Source organism: Dermacentor albipictus, chromosome 7, assembly GCF_038994185.2.
Source record: "Dermacentor albipictus isolate Rhodes 1998 colony chromosome 7, USDA_Dalb.pri_finalv2, whole genome shotgun sequence".
In the NCBI taxonomy this organism is placed as follows: Eukaryota; Metazoa; Arthropoda; class Arachnida; order Ixodida; family Ixodidae; genus Dermacentor; species Dermacentor albipictus.
This window is the reverse complement of record NC_091827.1, coordinates 60633201-60657813: the sequence shown is the minus strand read 5'-3', so window position 1 is coordinate 60657813 and position 24613 is coordinate 60633201. Positions and strand designations below refer to the sequence as shown.

Sequence of the window (24613 nt, the reverse complement as noted above, 5' to 3'; positions counted from 1 at the left end):
TACACATGCCCTTAAAAGGCATGTCAATATAAACTCTAAGATCATCATCATCATCATCATCATCATCTTCATCATCATCATCAAGAGTTAAGGGATCAGCATTGCTTGTACCAATAAAGGAGAATCTCTGCATACTCACTCTCATTATCAGTATTATGTCGTCGTCGCCATAGGTTTCAGGACCCTGGCATTCTTTTTTGTGTTGTTTACGCCATAGTCATGCGCTCGCTTTCGATAATGAATGGAACGAAAGGCGTTTTTGAAGCCGCGTACCTGGTTGGCTCTTTCTGCATTAGCGCGGCAGAGTGAAGGCGATGGGGCTCGCACAGTTTACTGATCTTTCCCAGACTGCAAAACAGAACAGGAAATTTCGAACTCTCGTATTTTGGGACGTTCTGTAGTCTGACGTTCTGTAGTCCGACGTTCTGTAGTTCTTCAGCAATATTTAATTAAAAATTGACAGACATCTCATTAGGGCTACGTAAATGTGTTAGTGCAAAAAAGTAAAAAGTGGAAAAAAATCCTCACCGGGCATCCGAACTTCCGACATGATGATCCTGATCCCATTATTTTACCACTGCACTACACCGAACGTGGTTAGAGTGGTACATTTCAGCCATGTCAACAGCAACAGTCATTCTCCTGGCTGCTGTTTGCATTTGTATGTTAAGAGAGCAATGGGTGCGCTTTCACTTCACCACGTCAACAGGGGCTTCTCTAAAAGATAAGAAGTGTTACCATCGACAAGTACTCCGTGAAGTGCTAGAACATCAACTTTGCTTTACGATATTTATGCCAGTTAACAAATTCATAAATAGACCACGGTGACCGAGGACACTGTTAGGGTTGTTACTGCTAATTTCGCCAACTGTCTCTCGCTCTTTACGCTTCTGAGCGCGCATATAATTCGTGTGTTCGAAGCAAATCAGCTACATAAACACTCATGAATAAATGGTCGTTAGGACAGTGTACCGGTTTCTCACGGCAGCGCTCGTGTGAGAACACCGACACGCGAGCAAGAAAGATTGGCACGCAACTTTGCTGAACCCGAAACTTCTTTTCCGTTTAGCAAAAGTTATGCAATATTTCTGGGAAATTGACTAATCTGTCAGCGTGACCTGTGGACTGACACGTGGAACACCACGTGTCAGTCCACAGGTCTGTGTGCCACATATTACAAAACGAAACAAAATAGATACGCAGCCGTTCCCGCAGACGCTATGATTTCGATGAGTGGCCGATTCTGAGGACGCCGGTAAAGGGGGTGCATGGCCGGTGCCTCGTAGTCAAGGCACAATTATCACAATTGGCCGCGTCGACTTTAATGCTGGTGTCTATGCTATATCAACATCGCTGTATTCAGAGAACGCACTGTTGGATACCACGCTAAAGTGCGCACCACTGATGTGAAACTGCCATACAATTTTAAAGCGTCGCGATGGAAAGCGCTTCTGTCGCGGTGTCAGAACTTATGTCGTTGCGATAGAAAGTGGCACACTTATAACGCCACGACAGGAAGTGTCTGCCGTCGCGCCAGAGAGTTCCGGTTTCGACGTCAGAACTGCTGTCGCGATAGAAAGTTGTTGCGAATTCACAAATCTTGTTGTCGAGACAGAACGTTTCTGTACAACAAAAATTGTGACGTCGCGACAGAAACATTCTGTTTGGACTTTCGAACTTCCGAATTTTTGTTGTAACGTCAGAATCGCTGTCGCGATTGAATAATATTGCTGCTACTTCCTCTTGATGAAGCGACAGAAGCTTTCTGCTACGGCTTCCGAACTCTTGGCAATCGCGACAAAACGTTTCTGCTGCGACGTGAGAGTTTCTCTCGTGACGTCATAAATGTCTGTCGCAACTACAGAAACGTCAGGAACGTCTGTCATACGGCAGAAATTTCTGTAGTCCCGACAGAAATTTCTGTAGTTGCGTTAGAAATATCTGTAGTTGTGACAGAACTTCCAGTTGTCTTTTTCAACTGGGTTAAATTGAGCGATCAATAAAATTGAACTTGTGTCTGCGACATGATACCACTACGAGGGAGAAGACCTTTACAATAGATCTTCAATATCCCCTGATCTATACAAGCTGTTCTCACTTTATTTCTGAAATCTTCCTAATTACGTAACTCTATGTAACATTGTACTGCCTCCCACCTTGTTTACTTCCCATTAAGCCCTTTAGTTACTCTATAACAGACGATTGATACTGTGTTTGCATTACATCATTTTCGAACTGTTACTTCTTCCTTTCTGTTTCAACTAGAACAATGTCCACCTCCATGGGTATGCTGATATACACTGTTATCCTTTACGGTTATGCCTATGATTTATTCATTCCATCACGAGCTGTGCGGTCTTTGACTTCATTTTGACTGTGTTATCCTCAAATTTCCCCTCTCATATAACTGCAAGAATGCATCGATTTGCCTTTTTTGCCAAGTATGGCAAACATATCTACAATACATCCCTTCGAAGCATCTGCCTGATTGCGCTCCAGACCAGCTTTTACTCTTCTGCGCAGTTTCAGCTCATAATCTACGTCAACCCCGCGTACTTGACATAAATAAATAGGTTAAATGTGCTTCAAGGAGCTGTTATTATTCCATTCGAGTTTGAATAGAATAATCATGACAGCTCTTTATCAGTCGGTCGCATGCTCGAACCACATCGGTGGTTCGTTTATAAAGAACCACCGTAAAAAAAGCATGTTTGGGCTGTTTGTCTTGTACAGAAATGAGAAAAACTAACTAGGATTTATTACTTGAGAAGACAGTGTAATCCTTGCTCATAAATAAACACCATTTCAGTCCAGGGTAGAGGCCTTCAATATTAATTATGTGAGGTAGCGATATTGCGGCCTCTCAAATGGCAAGTCTCTGCTCGCCTTTTCTTCTTGAATTTTTCCGGCTTACTAATACACCGCTCACCTTAAATTATACCAGATGTATACGATTTACCAATTCACCGTCCATTCAAGGCATTTCATGCAGTTTGGACCTATACAATAATCGTCGCGTAGCGCGGTGTCTTATGCAGGCAGTTATGATAGCGTCATAGCCATTTTGCCTCTGTTTAGTGACATTGCGTTCTTGCCTGTTCAGTGAAATTATCACGCCACCATAGTGTGCGCGGAGAAACCAGCTTTCAAAGTGAAGGCAGTCGTAAGCACCGCCTGTTGGGCAAACGTTCGTACATATATTTATCACTGTAATGGAGAAGGCAGCAGAAAAAAAACACTACGAAACGACGACGAAAAACACAGTGAACGGGCCGGCAGAGAAAAGGACAGGCATGCCGTTTGCTGAAGACATGATACAGCAAGCCTTACGTGAACGTGTGACAAGTACGAGAGAGAAGGTTACTCACAAGTTCTTGAAATCGAACTGCCTAAAACATTTATGAAGACTACAGACATTGTATACAATAAAATCGCAAGAGTGCAAAAAAAAAAGACACAGACAAGACGACACTACAAGCGCTTCATTCTGTTCATCTTGTCGGTGTCTATTTGCGCGCTTTCGATTTTACGTTATACCATGAACAAACTAGTCCAGCAACCAGTTTTGTATGAGACATCAAGACTCTTTATCGGAAAAGAATTACAGCGCAGCTGGTAGCAGAGGGTTTGCTTTGTAGTTTGGTTTCTTTTATCCTTGTGGGTATTTGTGGAGGTGACGCAGCAGTGACGTTCATTGTGTGGAACCACACTTTTTTGTGTTTTGTTTGATCAAGCAGCTCTTATTGAACAAAAATAAAGCTACCTTGCTTTATCTGCTTCGTTTTTTATGTCATTGCCCTATTTGTAATTTTGTTCGCATTGCATTTATGAGCCTGAACACAAATTTGCGTACAACGGTCCCGCGACACTTAGCCGCGTTTATTAGTATTTTAGTATTGTTCTGTATAGCATACTTCACGTATGAGTTCGGATATGTAATCAAGTGAACGTTGTATGTGGGCTGTTTAGAACAACGATTTGTTTGTTGCCCGATTGCATTGTAATCTGTATCGAATCTTGCCTTCTCATTTGTGTTTGCATAAGTGCGTACGTCCACTACTTCGAGAAGCATGGGCGGCTCTCAACAACATCTGGCACCGCAATATACTCAACCTTCTTTTTATCACCTCTTCTCCTCTTCCACATACTTCCACTTCCTGTAAAATAACACAGTTATGAAGTTTGGCTACGCTAGATTTCTGCTATATATTCATGATATGTCAACTAAGCAGAATTTCTACCTCACTACCTATCGCGACATCCTGGTATCGTTGTGACAACCGCGTTTTTGTTGGCACTTTCTGCGACCCGATCACAGCGTGCATGACATGTTTCTGAAAACTCACCCGAGGGCGTAGTAGGCACCGTGCTGCTTGCCGGCACCGTCGCAGTCACCGTCGCCATCGGTATCGTCGCCGCGGTGCTAGAGATCGAAGGTGTCGTTCGTCTCACAGGTTGAGTGTGTAGCGCTGTCGGGAGGGGCTAGAGGGAGGATGGGGACCCAGCAGCGTGAGATATTATGACGTGACCATATTAACTGCGGCATTGTTTGCAACGTGACAAATTCTTGCGATAGCAATTATGTGGACACTCCCGGCGCATTTCTGCCGTCGCCGTCGCCGTGAAGTACCGCATGACTGAAAGCGTGTGAGGGTGAGCCGGCGAACGCGGTTCAATCTCGGGCGAGCGAGTGAGGAACGCAGCCCGGATGTGTGCCCTCTCCTGTGGCGCGCGAGGCAGGGGGATCAGGCGCGGGAGGAGGGGCGTCCTTCACCGGCGGCTGCTAGGGTACCTCGATGGCCTCCTCGCCCGCCGCTCCGTACAGAGTGGAGACAACCACGGCGCATGCTGCGGCGTTGGCCACGCGAATCGCGGAAGCCGTATAAGTAGGCGCCTCTGGCGGACGCGGTAGGGACTCGTTGCCGGCGCTCGTGTGTCTTGTACGCGATCTGCGACGTGGTCAAAGTGCGCGCCCGCGCGAGCCTCATCTTGAAGGGATCTGCGATGTTTGGAGAGTGCGTGTAGTGCCGGTAGTTTCGTATGGGCCGTGCTTTCGACGTTTCGCTCGTTTTGAAGTGGCAGATACATGGGTGTCAGTTGGCTCGCGAGCTGCTGCCGCCATTCCTTAATCCAGCGTTTTCAGAGACAGTTTCCGCTGTCATCCAGCGAGATGTGTTCATGTTTACCTGTGCGCTCGTGACACCGCGCTGCATAGCTTAGTTATAACACGTTGACGGGCTAGTTGGTTTGAAGCTATGATAGAATGATTAAGCGCGACTGAACAAGGACGTAGAAACAAGCACACACACAAAGCCAGCGCTGTCTTTGTATGTCTGTTTCTTTCTACGTCGTCGTTGAGTCACGCCTACATATTCTATCATTGTTAGTTTAGTTAGTAAGCGAATGTTTACAAGCTTATACGGCAGATAAAACTACTACCCTTACTTCGTACAGCTATCTGCTAATTTGCTATCGCAATCGGTGCTTCGCATTTGGCGCGGAACTGCGAATTTTCTGACACACCGAGAAACGAGAGGTTGAAGGAAATAAATGCTGGCAAAGAGCCAAATTTCCTGGCCATTTCCGCTGCATCACTCATTCACGCCATTTTTTTTTTGACTGAATGAGTGTGACACGAGACAGCTGCACTGAGACAGTACAATGTTTCAACTACAATCAACAAAAAGTACGTATTCCTTTAAATAGCTAAAGTGAACTTGCTACTGCCGTAAGTATAGAGCTTACAGTCAGACTGTTTTTCCTTGATTTTATTTATTTTTCGTGTAGTGATGATGATGATGGGTGGTGTTTAAGGGTGCAAGAGATTCGTTTAGTGAGAAAGAACCCCAAATACCGTTGACTGCGGCACTTGGTGTCGTTATGTAGCATGTATAATCATACGCTAAGCGTCGAAGCTGTGTACAACTTACGCCTCTTAACTTTACAGCTATCATTCGGTACTATCAGTCCTCAGCAGCATGGTTTCGCATCAGGACTTTCCACAACTAACTGCCTAGTTAGCTTCATGATGCATGCGTGTCAAGTTGTGTATAAGAAAGTACAACTCGATGTAATTTCTTTCGACCTCAGTAAGGGTTTTGAGGTTGTATGCCACAAAAGACTCTTTCAAAAGTTGACAAAACTTGATCTGCACCAATCTGTCACAGCGCTAAGAAGCTACCTATGCGAACCGTACGGAAACGTTAGCGCAAATGGTCAGTCGTCACATAGGCGGTTAAAAGGCGAATTCCTCAAGGGTCTGTCATCGGCCCTCTTCTTTTCTCACCGTTTATTAACGACATTTTTGGGGTCATTGAAAACTGCAGTTTTGTTTTCTGGTGATGACGCGAAACTGTTCAAAGCGGTAAAAAATTTTAATGATTGCGCCGCTCGTCCGAAGGACATTGCGAATTTCGCGTCATGGTGCACTGGAAACAAGCTGGTCATAAACGCATCAAAAGCGAAAATTGCAAGCTTCACGCGGAAGACTAACAGGACTTTTTTTCCTATAGCGTCAAAAAATGTTCTCCTGCCAAGAACTCAGGGAACAAAGGAGCTTGGAGCGTACTTCGATGACTCTGAGTTTTTGCCTGCCGTCCAATTACTGCGACCGACTCGAGATCCAGCGACTCAACCGCAGGATTTATCCTCCGCCTCACAGAAAGCTCAGCACTGAAGATGCTGTAGCTCTTCGACTTATTCAGACAAACACATTTCCTAACCTACAGAAATACAGTAAAATGTTCCCACATACATATCGCGGCATCTGCCCCTGGTGCGGCGACACACGCCCTACACTCTTCCACATCTCGTGGGGGTGCGGGGGCAAACCTCAACACCTAAAGACGCCTAGCACGCAATTTGAGCGGTGGGAAGTACAGCTGACCGGCGATACCCTGGCGGGACAAGAAGCTCTCGTCCAGCAAGTACGTCGAGCAGCCATGGCCAGTGGAGTCCTGGAATGAGGACACCACCCACTCGACCTCAAGAGCAACCACCTCGATGGTTCTAATAAATGTTTTTTCTCTCTCTCTCTCTCTTGCTCTAAACTCAACTGATGAACAGCATGCCCCTCGAACGCTCCGGAAACTATGTCGGTTGAAGAGAGACTTCCAACAACCTGGCACACTTTTAAATTTATATAACAGTGTGTGCTTTCCAGTTCTTGAGTACGCCTCCGTCGTTTTTGGCGGCACTTGTAGGTCAAAATGGGAGCTTCTCGAAAGTGTGCAAAAATTGTTCACATCTATATTTAAACATCGATTCCGTAGAAAGCCTTCCATCACCGTAGAGCTGACACTGACACTCACGTTATGTGCCCTCACCTGTAGACGAAGGAAATCGGAAGTTAATTTTCTCCTCAAATTAGCACATAGAAAAATGTGCTGCTCGCACTTGCTTTATAATGTGCCCTTTTACATACCGCAGAAAAGCACAAGGAAATAGTGCGCTTTTCAGCCTTACAATTTTTGTGACCTTCTAATTTTTGTGACCATCTATCTAGAGTGCAGGCGACATATAACGCCCATTCAGAGTTCTTAGATATCTTCATGCCTAATTTTAATAGTTTCCTGAGAGGATCTGCAGAGGAATTTCAATAACTGACAAAAAACTCTCGTCTGTTCTCTGTCCCACCATTCTGTAATCCTTTGTTCTTTCCCCGCTTTTATTTTTTATTCTGTTGGTGTACACATTTTATGAACTCTTGAAATCTGTATTCGCGAACTTTTTTTTTCATGCTGTGTGTGTGCGTGCGTGTGTCCGTCTGTGGGTATGCAATATTTTTTTCTGTGCATTGTTTTGACGAGTGTGCCAGCACCAAGACCCTCGAGGTTGTTCACGGACACTTTAGCAAACACATTTGATTGCTTGCTTTATTGATTGATGATTGATTGATTAATTGATTGATTGGTTGATTTTGTGTAACAGCATTACCGTTACCTTGGAACAGTGCATTGGTATAAATGTCGCATGGGTGTGATAGTCACAACCAGTTGTAACAAGTACGTTAGTCATTTGTGAGACCTCTTCTCATTACCTACTTAAAGCGCTTAGTGGCCATTTTGTGAATACACACTTACTATCCTGTTCAAAATATGACATTTCTGCACTTGGCAATAAACTTCTTTATTTACTTGAAATTTATTAAATTCAAATGACATTTCAGGCAGAAGTGGTTACTAATACGAGAGAAGGCGTGAAAAAAGTGGGTAGTTGTTGCAAACACAAGTATACCTATGCAGCAACACAGAGTAGCCAGCCAGTTAAAACGGTAAATATAAACTATTACTTTGTCGTTATGCAATTATAACTACGGCATTCATGCATGTATGATATTGTGCAATCGTAGCTACTGGTGCGGGAGGCAATGCCTGTAACCCAGAGAAGTTTCAGCGAATATATATTAGCTGGTGGTTACGTTGCTAACCACTTATTTCCAATGATTTATCAAATTTTGATGTCCATCACCGGTAAGAATATTGTCTCCAACAATAGACATTTTTGTCACATTCAGATGCAGTCGTCGCTAAGACGACCATTGTAACTTCGCGAACCCGCTCGGGGTGACTCGCTTGCGGCAGACACTGTGGCGATGCCGACTTCAGACAAATCAGAGCAAGTCACACCTCGTAATCTATGCCAATGCAATGAAAAAAAAAACGCACGTACAATACACGTGCAAGAGCCAATGTCAAGTGAAGGTTTCGTGACGCCCCCGCTTAAATACAATGCATAATACTGTTCCACCTTCAGCATCGCGTCTTGCAGCACAGTAATGACATGTGACTGCGTCACATGTCACGGGTAACCGGACTACGCCACTCACGTGACCTACGCGACCACGCTTGACGCTAAGTCAATTCGTTATATGAACGCTGTCCCACGTGTGAGACATTCGGCCCGGCAGCGCTAGCAGCGGCAACCATCGAGATCGACAAAGTCCGCTAAGGTTAGCAGAGAAAGCGTCACAATTAAAGCGAGCTGTCTTGCAGCAGCACGGGGTTCTGTCCCGCATGATTCGTGGTAGACGCCATGACTCACAGTGGTAGTTATCTCTTCGACGACGGGGACTTCCATGGGAGGCGGTGCGTCACCACCGCCAGATCGGTTGCTGCCGACTGAGTCGTCCGCCTCGGAGCCTAGCGAACAAAAAACAAAAAAAAAAGAAAACAGCCGTGACGATGTGTTACCTTATCGGCATCTTTGCGAGGTGCTTGGTTAATTATTGACTGTTGGGCTTTGTTTACGTTCGGGGCGTAGGTGAACAATGATGGTTGCGCTCCAAGAACAAATTGCCTGCCGGAAAGTTTCTTTTCTGTTTCTCTCCCTCTGCTCGATTGAGTGCAAACCCCATGTTCGGCGAGTGTTATCGTATATTTTTTAACTATAGCATGTTTTTTATCTCACTGAGCAATGTTCAAGACACGTTGCCGTTCAACTTGCCGTTTTAAGAGCAAACTTGTTAGTCAGCACGAAACGGCGGCCCCATAACACACATGGGCGCATAATGCAGGGTCTGTTTACGACTAATTTTAGGCATCGAAATGCACATATGCCAGGTGTTTCATTTTAGTGGCTGCGGAATTTTTAAAACCAATCAGCTCATAAATATAGCATAGGTGTACTCATTAACCTAAATTACTCAGTGAGGCAAGCGTCACTAGCACGAGAAATAAAACTATTTGCTAGACATATTCACAAAACATCACTAATCAGCGGTTTCACTGATTATTCTAAGGCACAAGAGTGCCATAGGTACAAGCACATACTGCAAGTCAACGAGTTCTCGGGGAACATACATTCGGACAGGATTTAGAAGTTATAAAACTAGCTTTGATATATCCGTGCAATCATACTTCCGTATATATGCACTGTTTAATTTGCTTTCTTTATGCAAACCGCTCTTTTATGACTTGAAGCAAAGTAAATTGAACACCAAATGTATTTCGTCCCAGACTTTAGGAACGCATATCTCGAAACTGACGTCGTAGTCTGAATTTGTTCCCATTGAACATGGCTTACGGATTCATCGGCTACAATTTGTAAACTACAAGAGGTGCCGTGCAAATACAAGTCTAAAATTTATTTAGCTAAACTCTTCTAATAATTAAAAGTGCAGGGGCCCTATAACGTAAAACTATTCCAATATGTTTCTATTCCAATTTCCTGACGTCAAATTTGCGTAACCACCGACGCAAGCACCGGGCGGTCACCCGCAGGGTTGTCTGAACAGACCAATCAAACGCTCTCCTCGTTAATAGGAGGTCACTTTCGTTTGCTTGAAAAACGAGTAACATTGCCTGCACTGAACGGCTTGTCGTATCTAATTGGCTGACAAGAGGCGAGGAGAACGCTCAGGCGGAGAGGAATTCGATGGGGCCGAGCCACTGCACTGAACGTCGATAACTGGATGAAGAGGGTGGTACAGGCGTCTACGATTGGTCGGCTTTCCCTTACTTAGCTTGCGGTGGCTGGTCGAAAATCGCTCCGGCATGCAACGGAAGCTCAAGAATGACGCTAAACCGGACCCTCAGCAAAGAAGAGTTGGCAGAATGAGGGAGTAAACGTGCCGAAAGTGCTCGAAAACGTTACACGGCCACGCAAGAAGTTTTATTACACGCAAATACACCCATGCTCTCCGGCAGGTGCGAGTAGCCAGCATCTGAGTGATCGGCGGTAGCCATCTTCTATTCCTTTCGGAACGGGGCAGCCTGCGGCTATTCTGAAGAAAATTCAGTTTTGTTCGGCATAATAATGCATCTTTATCGCGTACACGTCACTTTGACGCGGTGAGTTCTTGCGGTTTTGTGACGTCGCGTGACAGGCAGGTGAAATGGGCGAAGCCCGAAAACTTTTTACCAATAGCCGAGGGCTAATGGCGAAAAGGGGTGGAATCAGAAATAACTGTATTTCTTTTTCTGTCAAATCATGCATAATCAGTGTGTACACATCATATCAGATGGGGAGGTATCGCGGTTTTCGTGACGTCGCGTGACAGACAGGTGAAGTGGGGGTGGTCGAAAAAAGTTTTTGACCAATCGTGGAGGGTTGATAGCAGAATTGGAATAGAAAAGTTTGGAATAGTTTTACGTTATAGCGCCCCAGATTTCGAATTCACGAGCAAACACTTTCTGTTTATCGAATTAATTCCGCTGAAGGAGTGGAATTGTCCTTCGTGTGGCTAGCAGTTGTTTAAATGTGTTAACCTTAAAATAGAACACCATATTTCGTTCCACCAATTCGCAGACTCTACCTTCAAATCACATAGTCTACGAAACAGCAGACTAAGCGAGCGGGTGGCCTCACCTTCTATGCAGCTACAGCTAAAGAAACGTTCGCATTGTTACGCCAGCAGCTTCAAAAATTCCAGTCGCCAGACTACAATGTTTTAACAAATAAATTCAAAACAATAGCAACAACGTAAAAAGAGATTACTTTCGGCATATCGAAAGCATGAATTTCACTCATCTTGCTTAAACGAGTGTTTTCATTTTCTGTACGAGGTACGCGGCACGATGGAGAATCGTTTTGGTAAAATATGGCGTCACAGCGCATTTAAAGAACAAATGCAATGAATTTGTAGTTTACATAAAGCGGTTATAAGCGAGTAGTGTATACTATTGAATCAATTTTGGTGAAGCCGCAGAACCCGTGTATCTTTAATTCTCCTAATATACCCATCTCATTATAGTACCGAATATGATGCACTGAATATGACGCCGACCCCGGCACATCGCCTCCGTGTTTTGTTTTTGTAATTATTGTGCGGCACCCAGAATGTTGCCACTGTCATCCGTGGGCGGCGACCAACTAAAGTTAATGCAGAGTAGCCACGCATTCCGGGCCATTGCGTCACTTCCGGCGAGTGATAATAGTGAGCGGCGTTGAGGCGAGTGATAATAGCGAGCGGCGTTGCAATTTCTCTGTTGCTTTGGTATAAAAAATGCGTCTGTTTTGCGAGCGTTACAAGACCTATTCACTCGAATTTCAACCGTACAATTAAGCATGGAAACTGACCTTTGCAAACAGTTCACAGTATTGTGGCAGTTGGGCTCAAAGAATTACATAATAAAGGGCTATCGAGAGATATTCACTTTATTGTGTTTTCAAAGATCCGTAAATTTTGAGAGGTAGTGAGCGATCGAGGGTGAGGAAATGAAATAAACATCATGGAAGGCTAATGGGCTAATAGAGCTTTTCAGTAAAGGTGTACGTTTCTAGCACTGCCTATTGGCGTAATGCTCTGTACGCGTGTCTATATTAGAATGATGTATTTCCAACGGTGGGTTTTTATTGGCGCTGTTACAAAATCAGTTAGAACCAGGGATACTTACTGTCACCCTGGTAGGCCAACAGGAAAATCATGGTAGCTGTTGCGAGTGCGAATATTATGATGAGGCCACACACGATGATCACGTATCTCATGCCCGTGCCTTCTTCCCTGGGAGTGGAAAGAGAGATGTCGTTGCACACTGAGGTATGCGAAACAAAGTATCGACTGGCGAATGTGTTCTGCTGAAAACCGTAAGGTGGGTTGTGAAGCAGAGAGTTTCGTGCAGCGATTGCAACTTTACGCTAAAGTCTGGAGGATGATAATTTGCACATCTCAAACTAAGAATGTCAAAGTAAGCACGGTTGTGAAACAGGGCAAAAAAAAAAGAAAGACAGCAAAGTTATTCGACCTATGGCAGCGCACTTTATATCGGAGCTGTTTCTTCGGAGCTACTGCGTGAGAAAGTTCAGTTGTCTTTGCTTGAAAATAAGACTCTTAAACTTTGCCGACAAATAGGCGAACTCATAGAAGCACAACAAATATCTCAGGCAGAGAGACAAACCAAAACCAAAACGGGACGGCATATACTAAGCAAACTAGGAATGAATTATCACAATTTATACGGGGAAAAGAGGACGATAACGAGCGAAATTCGTGGCAAACTCCTAGTACCAAATATACACAAGAACATGCATCCAGGTTACAACGACGGCAGACGCAAGAGTAGAGCAGAGAAAATTATCCGAAGCTTTGGGTCAGACGACAGAGCAACCTTTGTAGACGCGGCTGAATACCCAGACAGACATAGCTATGTAGCAGTAATCGTAGATCACACCCAAAAACCCCTTACAAGCGTATCAGTTAATACCAAACATTCCGAGACCGCAGAGGAGGTAGCCATTGCACTAGCATTGGTCTCCACGAATGCTCAGTACATCATAAGCGATTCTCAAGCGGCCATTAGAAATTATGCAAAAGATAGGATCTCTCCTGAGGCATGGCACATCATCAGAGTCAATGAAGCAAAGTTCTCCAATGCAGAGAAGAACGGCAGGCAATTGCTCTGGTTCCCAGCGCATACGACTCCAGACATTCCCGCAGTCAACCTCAAAGAGGTAGCACACCGCGAAGCTCGAGGTCTTACTCGCCGAGCTGAGCAAAGAGTGACTTCCATCGGTCAGGAGAACGCGGAGGAGGAAATCTAGAGAGAAAAAGATATCTTAACAAGATTTAGTGATATTATTAAATTCTATCAAAATCGGAGGCGAGTATTACCACCGCCTCACACAAAACTGATCAGAGCTGAGTCCGTTACTTGGAGGCGACTACAAACAAAAACTTATACGAGTCCCGTGCAACTAAAAACTTTCTACCCCGATATATACGAGAGCGATATGTGCAAGCTATGCAGGTCTGTTAGAGCCACCCTTCAACACATGTTGTGGGGATGTGAAATATGCCAAAATAAAATGGCAGTCTCCCCAGAAAATCTACGGGCGCGGTGGTCGGCCGTGCTGCTCAGCTCAGAACTCCAAGACCAACTTTGGGCCGTCCAGCGAGCCAAGGAAGCCGCACGGGAGCAGCAGCTCCCAGTGGCCATGTAGGCGGCCCCAGGCCCGGGCCTCCCAATCGCCGGATTCCAAATAAAGTTATCACACACACACACACATGACTTACTCGTTTGCAACTTTAGCAGCATATAACGCTTTCGAGCACGTTTTGAAAGAATTTTTGACTAAAGGAGCCAAGGCCGCACATCAACCACATGTTTTCCGTTTTACGTGCGCAAAGGAATAACAATGCGGAATATAAGCAATACGTAACATCAATAATAGCAGTATGATAAAGGCAATGGCAAGGCAAATTTCAAGGAATCTAGGTCGATAAGTAGCTGAAAGAAAAGTCATCAACCGCAGATTTCTGCGTTTTCGAATGCATTATATGAAACGTTTAGACAGTTGCCTGCTGTTCTGAATAGACCAAAGTAAGTAGCAATTTCATATTTACATTGAACGGGGAGGGGGGGGGGGAGATATTACGGGTAACAACAGTCTTTATACGATGTTAGTTATGTAGAAGTGCTTATTACCAACCGCGCAAGAAGTTTGCCCAGTGTTCTGAAAGAATTTAACGCGCCAGAATGTTGAACTTTTTTTTATGAAACGGGGCGAATCCTATGCGGGATACGTGCCCACTGTCGAGAGTGTCAGTTATTAACAGTTTTTGCAAATCATTACTTAAGCAAGTGTTTGAAGGGACCACACTGCCTTTATCGGCTAAGTTTTCATATGTCCCGAGATAACGGTGCATCACGTGCACCGAGTTTGCATTTGATGCAAATGAGGAGCACGTGTTGTGTTATGTGTTAACAAAGTAACGTTTATATTGCATAAATTGAAGCGCGGCAAATAATCACGGAACCTTGTTCGTTTATGTTTTTTGCTGTCCTTTTGCTGCGTGGTATACGAGATTCGCACTAGGTATCTCGGATATAATCCGTGAACTAAACGAAGCACCCTGTTTACTTTAGTGAAAACTAATGGGGCAGGTTATTAATGATGCTTAGGCGGAGTTTTTGATTATTCACAGCCTTTTAATATCAAATACGAATGCAAGCTATCTGGCGCGTTATAAGGTGTATCTTACAAGCAGCACACAATTTTATTCGCTATCATGAGACAAATATAAATGCCATCGAAGTCAAATTGAACCATTAAAGTGGGAAAGCAATGGGAATCCTGGTTATGATGACAAATGAGTGTGGATAAAATATCGCCTCTGCAAACAAATTCCTTAAGAAAGTGCTTGAAAGTGCATTTTATATGCGCCCGAGGATTCAAGTGGGTGAGCCATAGGCGGGCGACGTCGGAACGTATGCGGTTTTATTTGAGGCAACTCTAGTTTTAAATGCAGCTGCTCGAAAGAAGGTGCATCGCTCAAAGTTGAGCTGCGATTCTGCAAGGTCCCACAAGCCCGCTGTGTTCCTGTATTTTTCTTCACTCTGTTTTTGCTGTTGTTGCTTCGCTGTTCAATGTCAACTGCCCTCACGAATGCGGAAAAGGAAGTGCGTGAGTCGGCTTGTGTTGGTGCGCTTTAGTTCCGCGCTACGGAACCTCACTGAAATAACTGAAGTGCTCAGCAGCCTACAGATTTATTACCACTATGCTCAAGCTCTCCGAAAAATAAGCCAAATGGATTGTTTTTTTTTTCAAGTATCAGTTCGACTGCTGCTGGTGACCGCCAGTTTTGGAGATTTTTTTCTTTAATGCTGGGCCCGTTGATTCATGTAGCCCCGAGTGAACACCGGCCCAGAGAGCGAGATAAGTGTCACGGGTACTTAGTGTCACACTTTTCTACCTGTAGAACACTTTCTCGTTACACGTCATGTCCTGGAAGCTATAACGAAATATAGTGAAAATAAAGCGCGAATATATACACGTCACTAGGGGGGGGGGGGGAAGCCAGCAATTGCTTCCAGCTGCAAAATGTAGAAGCATTCAGTAGCTGCTTCTTCAATTATTGTAACTGAAAATGAATTTGCATTTTATTTCTTGCGTATTCCGTGTGGCAGCCCTGCGCTCGCATTTACCATGAGTTGAAGCCTGATTATTTAAGAATGTGGGGAAAGGCCATAACGTTCACAGTTGTGTTTTTGAAGACGAGAAGGTGAAATCTATGAATCAACATATGCCACATGATTTTTTTTTGCTTCTGTATTAGGCGCTCGAAACGTGATGCTGAGAAGCCGGAGACTGATTTGATCGTGACGTCAGCAGAGTTGTTGTCAGATTGCCGTTGTGGCTGATGATGTCACGAAACGAGGCAGAGTGTCCGGGTGATTTGAAAGAAAAGAAAGGGCGAAATTAAAAAAAAGAGCGACTGTGATTAACTAAACAATAACTATACTTCGCCTAGTTCAAGGTAAAATCGCCATATTTGGAAATCTTTCTAATACTTGTCTAGCCTCTAAAAGTATGTTGCGCAAAAGTAGAAGGACTTCGGTTTTTCCTAAGCTATTTTTCCTAACCGTTCTCCACAAATTCTCTCAAGCAGTCATAATGACGGGTACCACAACATTTCCACTCGCAATATGTTTGCTATAACGAGCCTAACATTATTATTGCGTATACGATTGTGGCAGTGAACTTACTCAGGTTTAGCTGGAAAGAAAGAAAAAAAGGTCAAATTAATTTAGTGCGTTTACGAGAATTGACATACAGAATGAAAACAATCACTATGATGCTTACTTCCCTGACCTTTGGATTCAGGACGGTTTACGAAACAATGAGGGCCTACTTCAATTATCAATGAGAATAACGCTCCTGCGTCACGCCTCCAAAGAACACTAAATGAACAAATGCATTCCGTAACTATGAATATTAACTAGCTTGAGTTCACATGTGTCAGGTTATCTCAGATTGTTATCGCGTTTGCAACCACGAGAACGCCTTATTGACACAAAAAGAACCTTCAGAGCACAGGAAGAGTCAGGATGTAGATATTTTGAACGCGTCTTTGCTGGCATATAGACAATCGCCGAGGCATAATGGAGCTTACTTCTTCAAGAGAATCCTTATAGTATACCGAGAGATCTCTTACTGCTTCTCATTGTTGCTATAAAAATATTTCATCGAAAAAACCCATGAAATGAAACCTGAAAGATTCCTGGCTCACTTGAGTGTTTAAAGTCGAATTTATTTTCTTTCTTCCTTTTTCTGCCTTTGGCCTGCTTTGTGCAGTTTTTCTTTTCACTGGGTGTGCGCCAAGTGTCCGAAGTGGTCGCTGTTACGACCTAGTCGTGTTTTGCTAGGTACTAGTGCCGGTTTAGCTAGTGTCTATACTATCGCACTACACTTGCGACGATCATGGCCAGTGTAGCTTTTGCTACACTGCCCATCGCATCACTCATAAGTTCTTCTTAACGAGATGCCGGCATGTTCGCGAGCACTTCTTCCTTGTGATGCTCGTGAAACCAGCTTTCTGCGGCACAATAAGGGGTACGTGACGATGACAAGTCCCAAACTTGGCACATTCCAACAATAGATAATGCACCGAGAATAGCTGCTCAAAAACAACGTAGAAAGCATGGACAACATTAATGCCAACCAAGACGTCATAACGGCAACGCCGCATGATTTACACAACAGTTCACACTATAGTACTTCAAATTTACAGAGAAAATGAATTCACTTAGATCTTGCAAGTGGCACTGCCTCACTTCGCTCCTGACGTCAGCTGTAGAAGTCCCGGCCTCGGATTATATCTCAATGTTTCAGTCCGGACATTCAAAATGACTCATTGTGCCTAAGAAGCACGAAGCCTTTAAGAAATTAACTGCCTTCTCACTTGCGGCCTTCATAGTCATGCACACACAAATAAAACGAATGTAAAAAAATACAATACTTCAAATTTGAAGGTGGACTGAAGTATCATGTCACAGTAACGTCAAGCATGTGGGACGTTTTCCTACTTCACAACGCAAACAAGAAATTTTGGCTGTTTTGCATAAAAGAAACAAAAATAAAGAAACTGTGTTAATAATATTCCGACCAAATATATACGTTGTCTAAGCTACTGTTATCCAAGCTATACAAAACAATAAAAGATTGAGGTAACATGGTGCAAGGTACAATCTTAAGACTGGTGGTTCTCATCAAACGTCTGGAAACCAAACATACTAAGTTTTCAATCAATCAGTCAATCAAATGTATTATTCTTAGACGTTACTATAATCACAAAGGAAAGGTAGTACAGAGGGAGGTCCCAAAAAACTTATATAAAAATAATAACTGTATTTCGCATCATGCTTTCTAAATTCTTGCTTTTTTTTACCGCTTGGCTAATGTTGGTAGGGGCAGTCTGCGTAGGTGATCTCATTCTTAGTACGGCAGCTCACATTCAGTACATGTTAATGTTTTAATTGTCAAATCTCCAATCATCCTTGGCAAAAAAAGAAAATAAAGAAATAAACGAGGTTGGTTTAAGCATTTGTCCAAACAAGTGCAAAAAAAGTTCTTATGAGGCTTTGTATTGTACTTAAATAAGTATAGGCTCCGTAGACGGGGGGGTCTCAGAATGTCGAAGTCGGTCTAGTACGTATTCAGCTTTTAACGACCCGTATTACTGTCTTATGAAGAAAGAAGGATGGTTACGTCACAAAGAAGAACAGGTCAGAAATAATCTATTCCACACTACCCTTTCTGTACTGTCCCAAATTTTGATTACCTTTCAAATGTTATATTAAATATTAACTTTTTATTGTTGCCCTAAACTATAGGTTTACATAGTATGCACTAAGAAACTACAATAACCACTCGGATCTGTTCTAGTTCCACATTCGGTGGACGTTATTTTATGATGAGGCAGACAATCAAAACTAGCAAACGAATAACGTGCGGCTTTTTTCTTTCATGGGACAATGCTGCTATCGCAGAAATGAGTACCGAGCTGAAGGAATCGTTGACTTCGGCTGTTTTCACTTTTTTTCTTTTTTCTCCCTGCCCTTCTTTATTTCTTCGTGTGATCTAGTGAGGGTATTGTTCCGCCAATGTAGAGCGACTATTGCGGAATGTTTTGTACAATCATTTATAGACAAATTCCTTACATGTGGGATAGTCCGAAAGTTGTGGAGCACCTGATGTAAAAAGAAAAGGAGAAGAAGAGGATGAGTAAAAAACGCACTGCGGAAAGATACATCTTTGCGCCTAATAGAGGAGGCCCTTTTTTTTCTTTCCGCACCTAAATACTAATATTACAGCCATTAAAGTGACGCAACGATAATAAATTATAGTGGCGTTACTTTTACCAATCGACAATTATTATAGTGAACGTTTAGAGAGGGAGTATTATGCGTAAATAACGAACATGTGCGTAAAAACGAAGCTACTCAGGCCCGTAATGCAAATGAGCACTTTGAAGTCAGTTGTCGACATTATCAAACTGCGCGAAGAAATGTTCACTGAACAAAATCTTTCCCATCCGAAGGATCGCCGATGGCGAAATGGAAGCGGAAAAATAGTCTGTAACGTCGTAGTTACGTTTAGATGAACCCAGTAAAGTTGGCTCGAGTCAGTTTCATATAAAAGCTAGCTGGTTGCACAGAGCAAGCGTGTATGAAAGTTCTCTCAACGGGCCACCAAGGGCTTGGTTGACTCGTGGAATTCTGTGAATACAGGCTGCGTGCCCGTACTTACAGGAAAATTTCTTACGTTCATATTGTTCGTAAGACAAAATTCCACCGAATCCTTATGGATAGACATATTACTTGTAAAGGCAGTAGGCCAACGGCAAAAAGTGCTCCCCAATGAAGAGCTTTGTCAATACGGCGCCTGATCCTTCGAACGCCTAACTTCTCGCTTACCGTACTGGCTGTCGACCTCCGAAAACTCCGGGTACGCAGGCGCTTCCGGGTACGCCGATGCTTCCGGGTACGCTTGTTCTGGGTAATAGGCTGTGAGTACGAAGAAGAGCGTTACTACAAATGGTAACAGCTGCTTCAGTGAACAGCATCATGGGTCCTCAAAAAAGAAACAGTTTAGTGAAGGCAAAGACGTCGTTAGCGCGAGTCCGTACACAGCAAAGATCGAGCAGTGGTCCGTTTCAAGAGCTCTGTGCGGCTTACATTCGGCAGGTCAAGATCGAGCACTCCAGATACACATTTCGTGTGGTCCATCCAGGGCGCCGTGCTCCAACTGGAAGCCGCTCGGTGGGCGCCCTCCCTTTCGAGTTGGGAGCCCTAGCGAGGTCCGATAGAATCTCGATCACTTGGGTACTCAGATTGATCTGGGAGCAGCTGAATGCTCGGCTTGCGCAATCTCTCTCTCTCTCTCTCAGGCTTCACTCTCGAGAAGGCTCCGTGCCGCTGGAACTCGATATGGAGCACGGTAGAAAGTCGATGGCACCATATATGTTATATTTGATAGATCTGAAGCGACCAGAAACTGCTTTCCGCTAGTCCGTGTTCTTTGGACCAATGCGGTGATCATTAAAATACATAGCTGCCTTTCTGCAGCTTCCCGACAAATTTACGACGCAACCAAATTTGGTCAATACCCGATAACCTGTGGGGACGCTTGTCAAAATGACTTTCACACAACTGAAAGAGTAGCAAATGTCGCTTGATAATTTTTGGTATCCTTCTCTTTTAGTATGCTTCAAAAGAATGCGGCTGACGTAAGCGCTGTCGATGCGTCATGTGTGTGTGTGTCGGCATTGTTAGGCCCTAGAGCGATCTGGAATATGCTGCAACACTATCGCTGAAATTATTCCAAAAGGTGGGCCGCTTTATACACACGGCAATCTAATGATGGCGTACGTTTGGCTGTTAGTGATTTAGACAGATACCCCACTAATGAAACAAGCTGACTGTTGTAAAATGGTAAAATAGTGCACCCCATCGTGCGATGTTCCAATTAAGAAAGCATAATGTTCTGAAGAACTGTTAGGAAGCAGGGAAATTATGCTGCGCAAAAAAAAGAATGCTCTGTATTGACACTTTTTTCAGGCTTGTGTGAGTTTTTCAAACGCGCGCCTAATGACTTATAATAATTTTTCAAGACAAGATACATCCTCTACTGCGCCATCGCAACCGAATTCTATAACTTGCGTCCGACACATCTACAGAATGGGTCAGACACAGTTAAAGCTGGGCGCGTAACCATTATGAACTTGAGAATATGATCTTGAGATCAATATACAGCTAAGACCTAGTGCCCTGAACTATACATAAGCTATGCATAAGAATGCTTAAGTACATCTTCGAAGAGGTTCATTGAAGAGTAGCACATACCCGGTGGCACTTACGCATAACCCAGTCAAAAAGTTCATTGAAGAGCAACTACCCACCCAGTGACACATATCCAATGACCGACGTTGGCGCCATTGAGGGTCGTTGAAGGGCGGACCATACCTAGTGACCCAAGTTGGTCGACCGGTTCGTTTGCAGACCGGTTCCATTTTTCTCAGCACAGCAGCTGGACACTCTACCCATTCAGACCCATTGACCCAACCTGGCGTGAAAGTGGTCAGGTACGTACGTATGCAGAAGAACGAGCGGATTTCCCAAACAATGCTAATAGCAATAAATCTGGACAGTCTGTAACCAATGGAGGATGGCAAGATATAACACGGATTGAACTCGGCAAGGAAAATTGGCAAAATTATTGAAAGACTCGCTGCTTCTGCTCAACGCCGAAGAAGAAAGACAAGCTAAATATGGGCGCACTGGAACGAAGGAATAAACAGACAACGTGAAGACTCGTAGGTCATACACGCACATCCACACATTACAAGCAGGCAGACGTGGAAACGAGCAATGCCCACCCGAATGATAGTTCCACAGCGATCTGACAGACAGCGACACCTCTTCACTAATATCGGACGGACCTTATGCTTGGTAATTGAGTATGCACATTGATAGTCTCTAAGTAACGAGTACGTTTCGTAATTATGCACGTAATTAATGCAGTTATCTGAACTCATTACTTGTTCCTATATAGTAAATCGATTCGCGCATTCGAAGTTCTCTTAGCACACTTTTAAAAATGTGAAATTTTAAATATTTCCAGCACATACACAATAAAACCTCGTGCCAGCGCCTCCCAGCTCAATGTCAATCTGTAGAGCTCGTCTTTGACTTCACCATAGCTTGTTTGACGCAAAACTATGCCAATCTGTTTTTATCCTAAATCGGCCATTAGCCCTCCGTGATAGGCGAAAATTTTACGGGCTCTCCCCATATAGAAGTGGCCCTCGCGCTTATGGGCTGGACTCGAATCATTCTGACCTATCACGGAGGTCTAATGGCTAATTTGGAATAAAAGCGAATTGGAATAGTTTTACGCTATATCGTCCCACATTTTTGTTTAATATGGCGGAATATAAATGGGACTGCGCGCAATCTTGCTAATTGTGCAAGCAGATTGATAACTTTTGAATACGGCTCACTAATATAAATGTAATAAACGCAGTTTTCCTATTTTAGTTCTTGAGCACTTCGAGACCCCCTCTTCCAGCCTTTATGTTGTCAAAAGCGATTTTACTAATTTTGAGCAAATACGCAATCAACCTTATTGCCAGTGTCTAACAATTTATACTCCTTACGTAAAGATTTGAATTCGGTTAAACATAGAAAACAATAGGCGAGGGAATCGTGTAGCTCCTCCAAAATATGTGCTGGGTGATGTAACATCGGGAACAAATTCTTTATTCTTTTAAAGCCCTAAGTCGGCAATTAAAGTCGTTAGTACACGACACGAGACTAATTGATGCCGATGTAACCCAAGACGGCGAACGCGAGAACTAATAACGGTTATTGTCCATTGTCGAATCGTGTACGCATTCATACCCGACACTGGGCAGAAAAAAATGCTACACAAGAGTGAGGAACGCGTGAACGCGTTTGCATGCTTACCCATGTTCACGGGTTTCTTGAGGAATCAGACGAGCAAAGGTCTCTGACGAACTCGATGGGCGCCAACCGTCGTGGACACTGAAACGAATCTGGTAGTGCCCTTTAAATTTTCTAATTTGCACGCATCTCGTGAAGCACGAGAGGCGCTTGGTCCCCAAATCATAGCGCTTACCCACTACCGAGTATGGAAAATGAAGTCGGCCGTTGAAGGGAAGAGTGCAGATAAAATCATTAAAACGAAAAATGCAAGGGAAGGTCTGCTGCAAATTTTGAAGAAAATTTGGAACTTTATGAGGGGCAAATGAAGCTCGGTTCCTTACTTTATGATTGAGCACGTCATTGCAGCAAGTTGTGCGTTGAGAAGATAACCGGTGGTCTGTTGCAGCTACAGAATGGGTTCCAATGGAAGGAAAGCGCAATCGAGTGCATCACAGGATTAGGTGGTGTGAAGAAAGGAGGGAATTTGCATATAGAAGATGTGGTCAGCTCGTGCAAGGCAAGGGTAATTCCAGATTTCTGCGAGATGTCGTTTTCCTGCAGTATAAGCGATAATGATGGTGATGATCACAATGATGACAACGATGACCGTGACGACGACGACTGCACGTGATTTTTTTCTGCTTAGCGAAATGTCAAAAATTAACTTGATGATTTTCAAGTACTTTTTCTTTTGAGTATATAACCATTCTTAGGTAAATATTGGTAGCATCGACCAGCAAGTTAACAGGACGCAAGGACTTCCATTATGATGACCTTGTCAACCTGTCAATGGCATCAACCATAGCAACAAGCAATGGGAAGGATGACTTCTTTACAGAAGGTTACTACAATGTCCAAAATGCATTACTCAGACAAGAGTACGCGATATATTAATAAAAAAGCAAGCAAAAAAAATATCAACTACTAAAGAACATACGAGTAGGTCACTACACGAAAACACGCAGACAGTGTCGTTATACAGCCACCGGCGCTACAGGCATGGTCCAGCACCTGGGGCAGTCACCCATCAGCCAAGAAAATTTGTGTGTAGATCACTGGGAAAGATCCATCCATACAGCCACCCATACGTTCATTCATCCATCCATGCTGCGCTATTGCGCTAACTTAGGTCGTTTGTCAGCCATTCACCTAATGTGTGAGTCCTTTTATGTAGCGCTAGAGATGCAGTATGCCTCGACTTCCAAGAAGGGCAATGATTGTGTGGTAAGGACGGGCATGGTTCTAACATCTGCGAGGCTGGCACTGCTTTCCAAGGCGGAAGATGTCTGGTTCTACTGAAGAATTAAAAGACACCTGCACCAAGCTGTTCGAAGTAAAAAAAATTAAATCAAATAATGGGGTTTTACGTGCCAAAACCAATTTCTGATTATGAGGCACGCCGTAGTTGAGGACTACGGAAATTGCGACCACCTGGGGTTCTTTAACGTGCACCTAAATCTAAGAACATGGGTGTTTTCCCATTTCGCCCCCATCGAAATGCGGCCGCCGTGGCCGGGATGAACGACTGAAAATTTTAAGGAAGCTTATTTCTTCCATCTGGTGTTAGAGGGCATAGAATTTACCAAGCACCGGCGCAAGAATATATGCAGGGTACACACATCCATCGTTCTCCGAAGTCTCCAGTATGCACTGAGACTTATGGGACGAGAAGGTTGTCTGTGTGAAGAAAGAGAATCCTGTACTCTCTCCTAGTGCTATAGGTCTTGGAGACGTCTTCATTTGTGTAGTTCTAAATAACATTATCAAAGTTCCCTTTCCTTTTCACGTGGCTATGACCAACGTGGTAAGTCGAACCCATTCACGTTGTATCAAATATTCACACCATATTCCAAGTGCGGGGGTCAGAATTATCCTTCAGTGTGGGCATATTGAAAAACAATTTTTGCCGAATATGCAGCAGAATATTAATAGCCGACCTTAGTGGGGCG

At 43.9% G+C, this 24613-nt stretch overlaps 1 protein-coding gene across 1 annotated transcript in view; it reads right to left on the bottom strand.

Annotated features, from left to right (window-relative positions):
- Positions 1 to 22841, bottom strand: part of LOC135904775 (uncharacterized) — a 61137-nt gene extending 38296 nt beyond the window's left edge. Inside the window, exons 1-7 of the mRNA XM_065435753.2 lie at positions 22686 to 22841; positions 19635 to 19724; positions 18879 to 18908; positions 16425 to 16434; positions 12336 to 12442; positions 9043 to 9140; positions 4347 to 4482 (exon numbers count right to left, since the gene is read on the bottom strand). Coding sequence (XP_065291825.2) covers positions 4347 to 4482; positions 9043 to 9140; positions 12336 to 12442; positions 16425 to 16434; positions 18879 to 18908; positions 19635 to 19724; positions 22686 to 22689 — 475 coding nt within the window. The 5' untranslated portion in view covers positions 22690 to 22841. The remainder of the gene's footprint in view (positions 1 to 4346; positions 4483 to 9042; positions 9141 to 12335; positions 12443 to 16424; positions 16435 to 18878; positions 18909 to 19634; positions 19725 to 22685) is intronic.
- Between the last annotated feature and the right edge of the window lie 1772 nt (positions 22842 to 24613).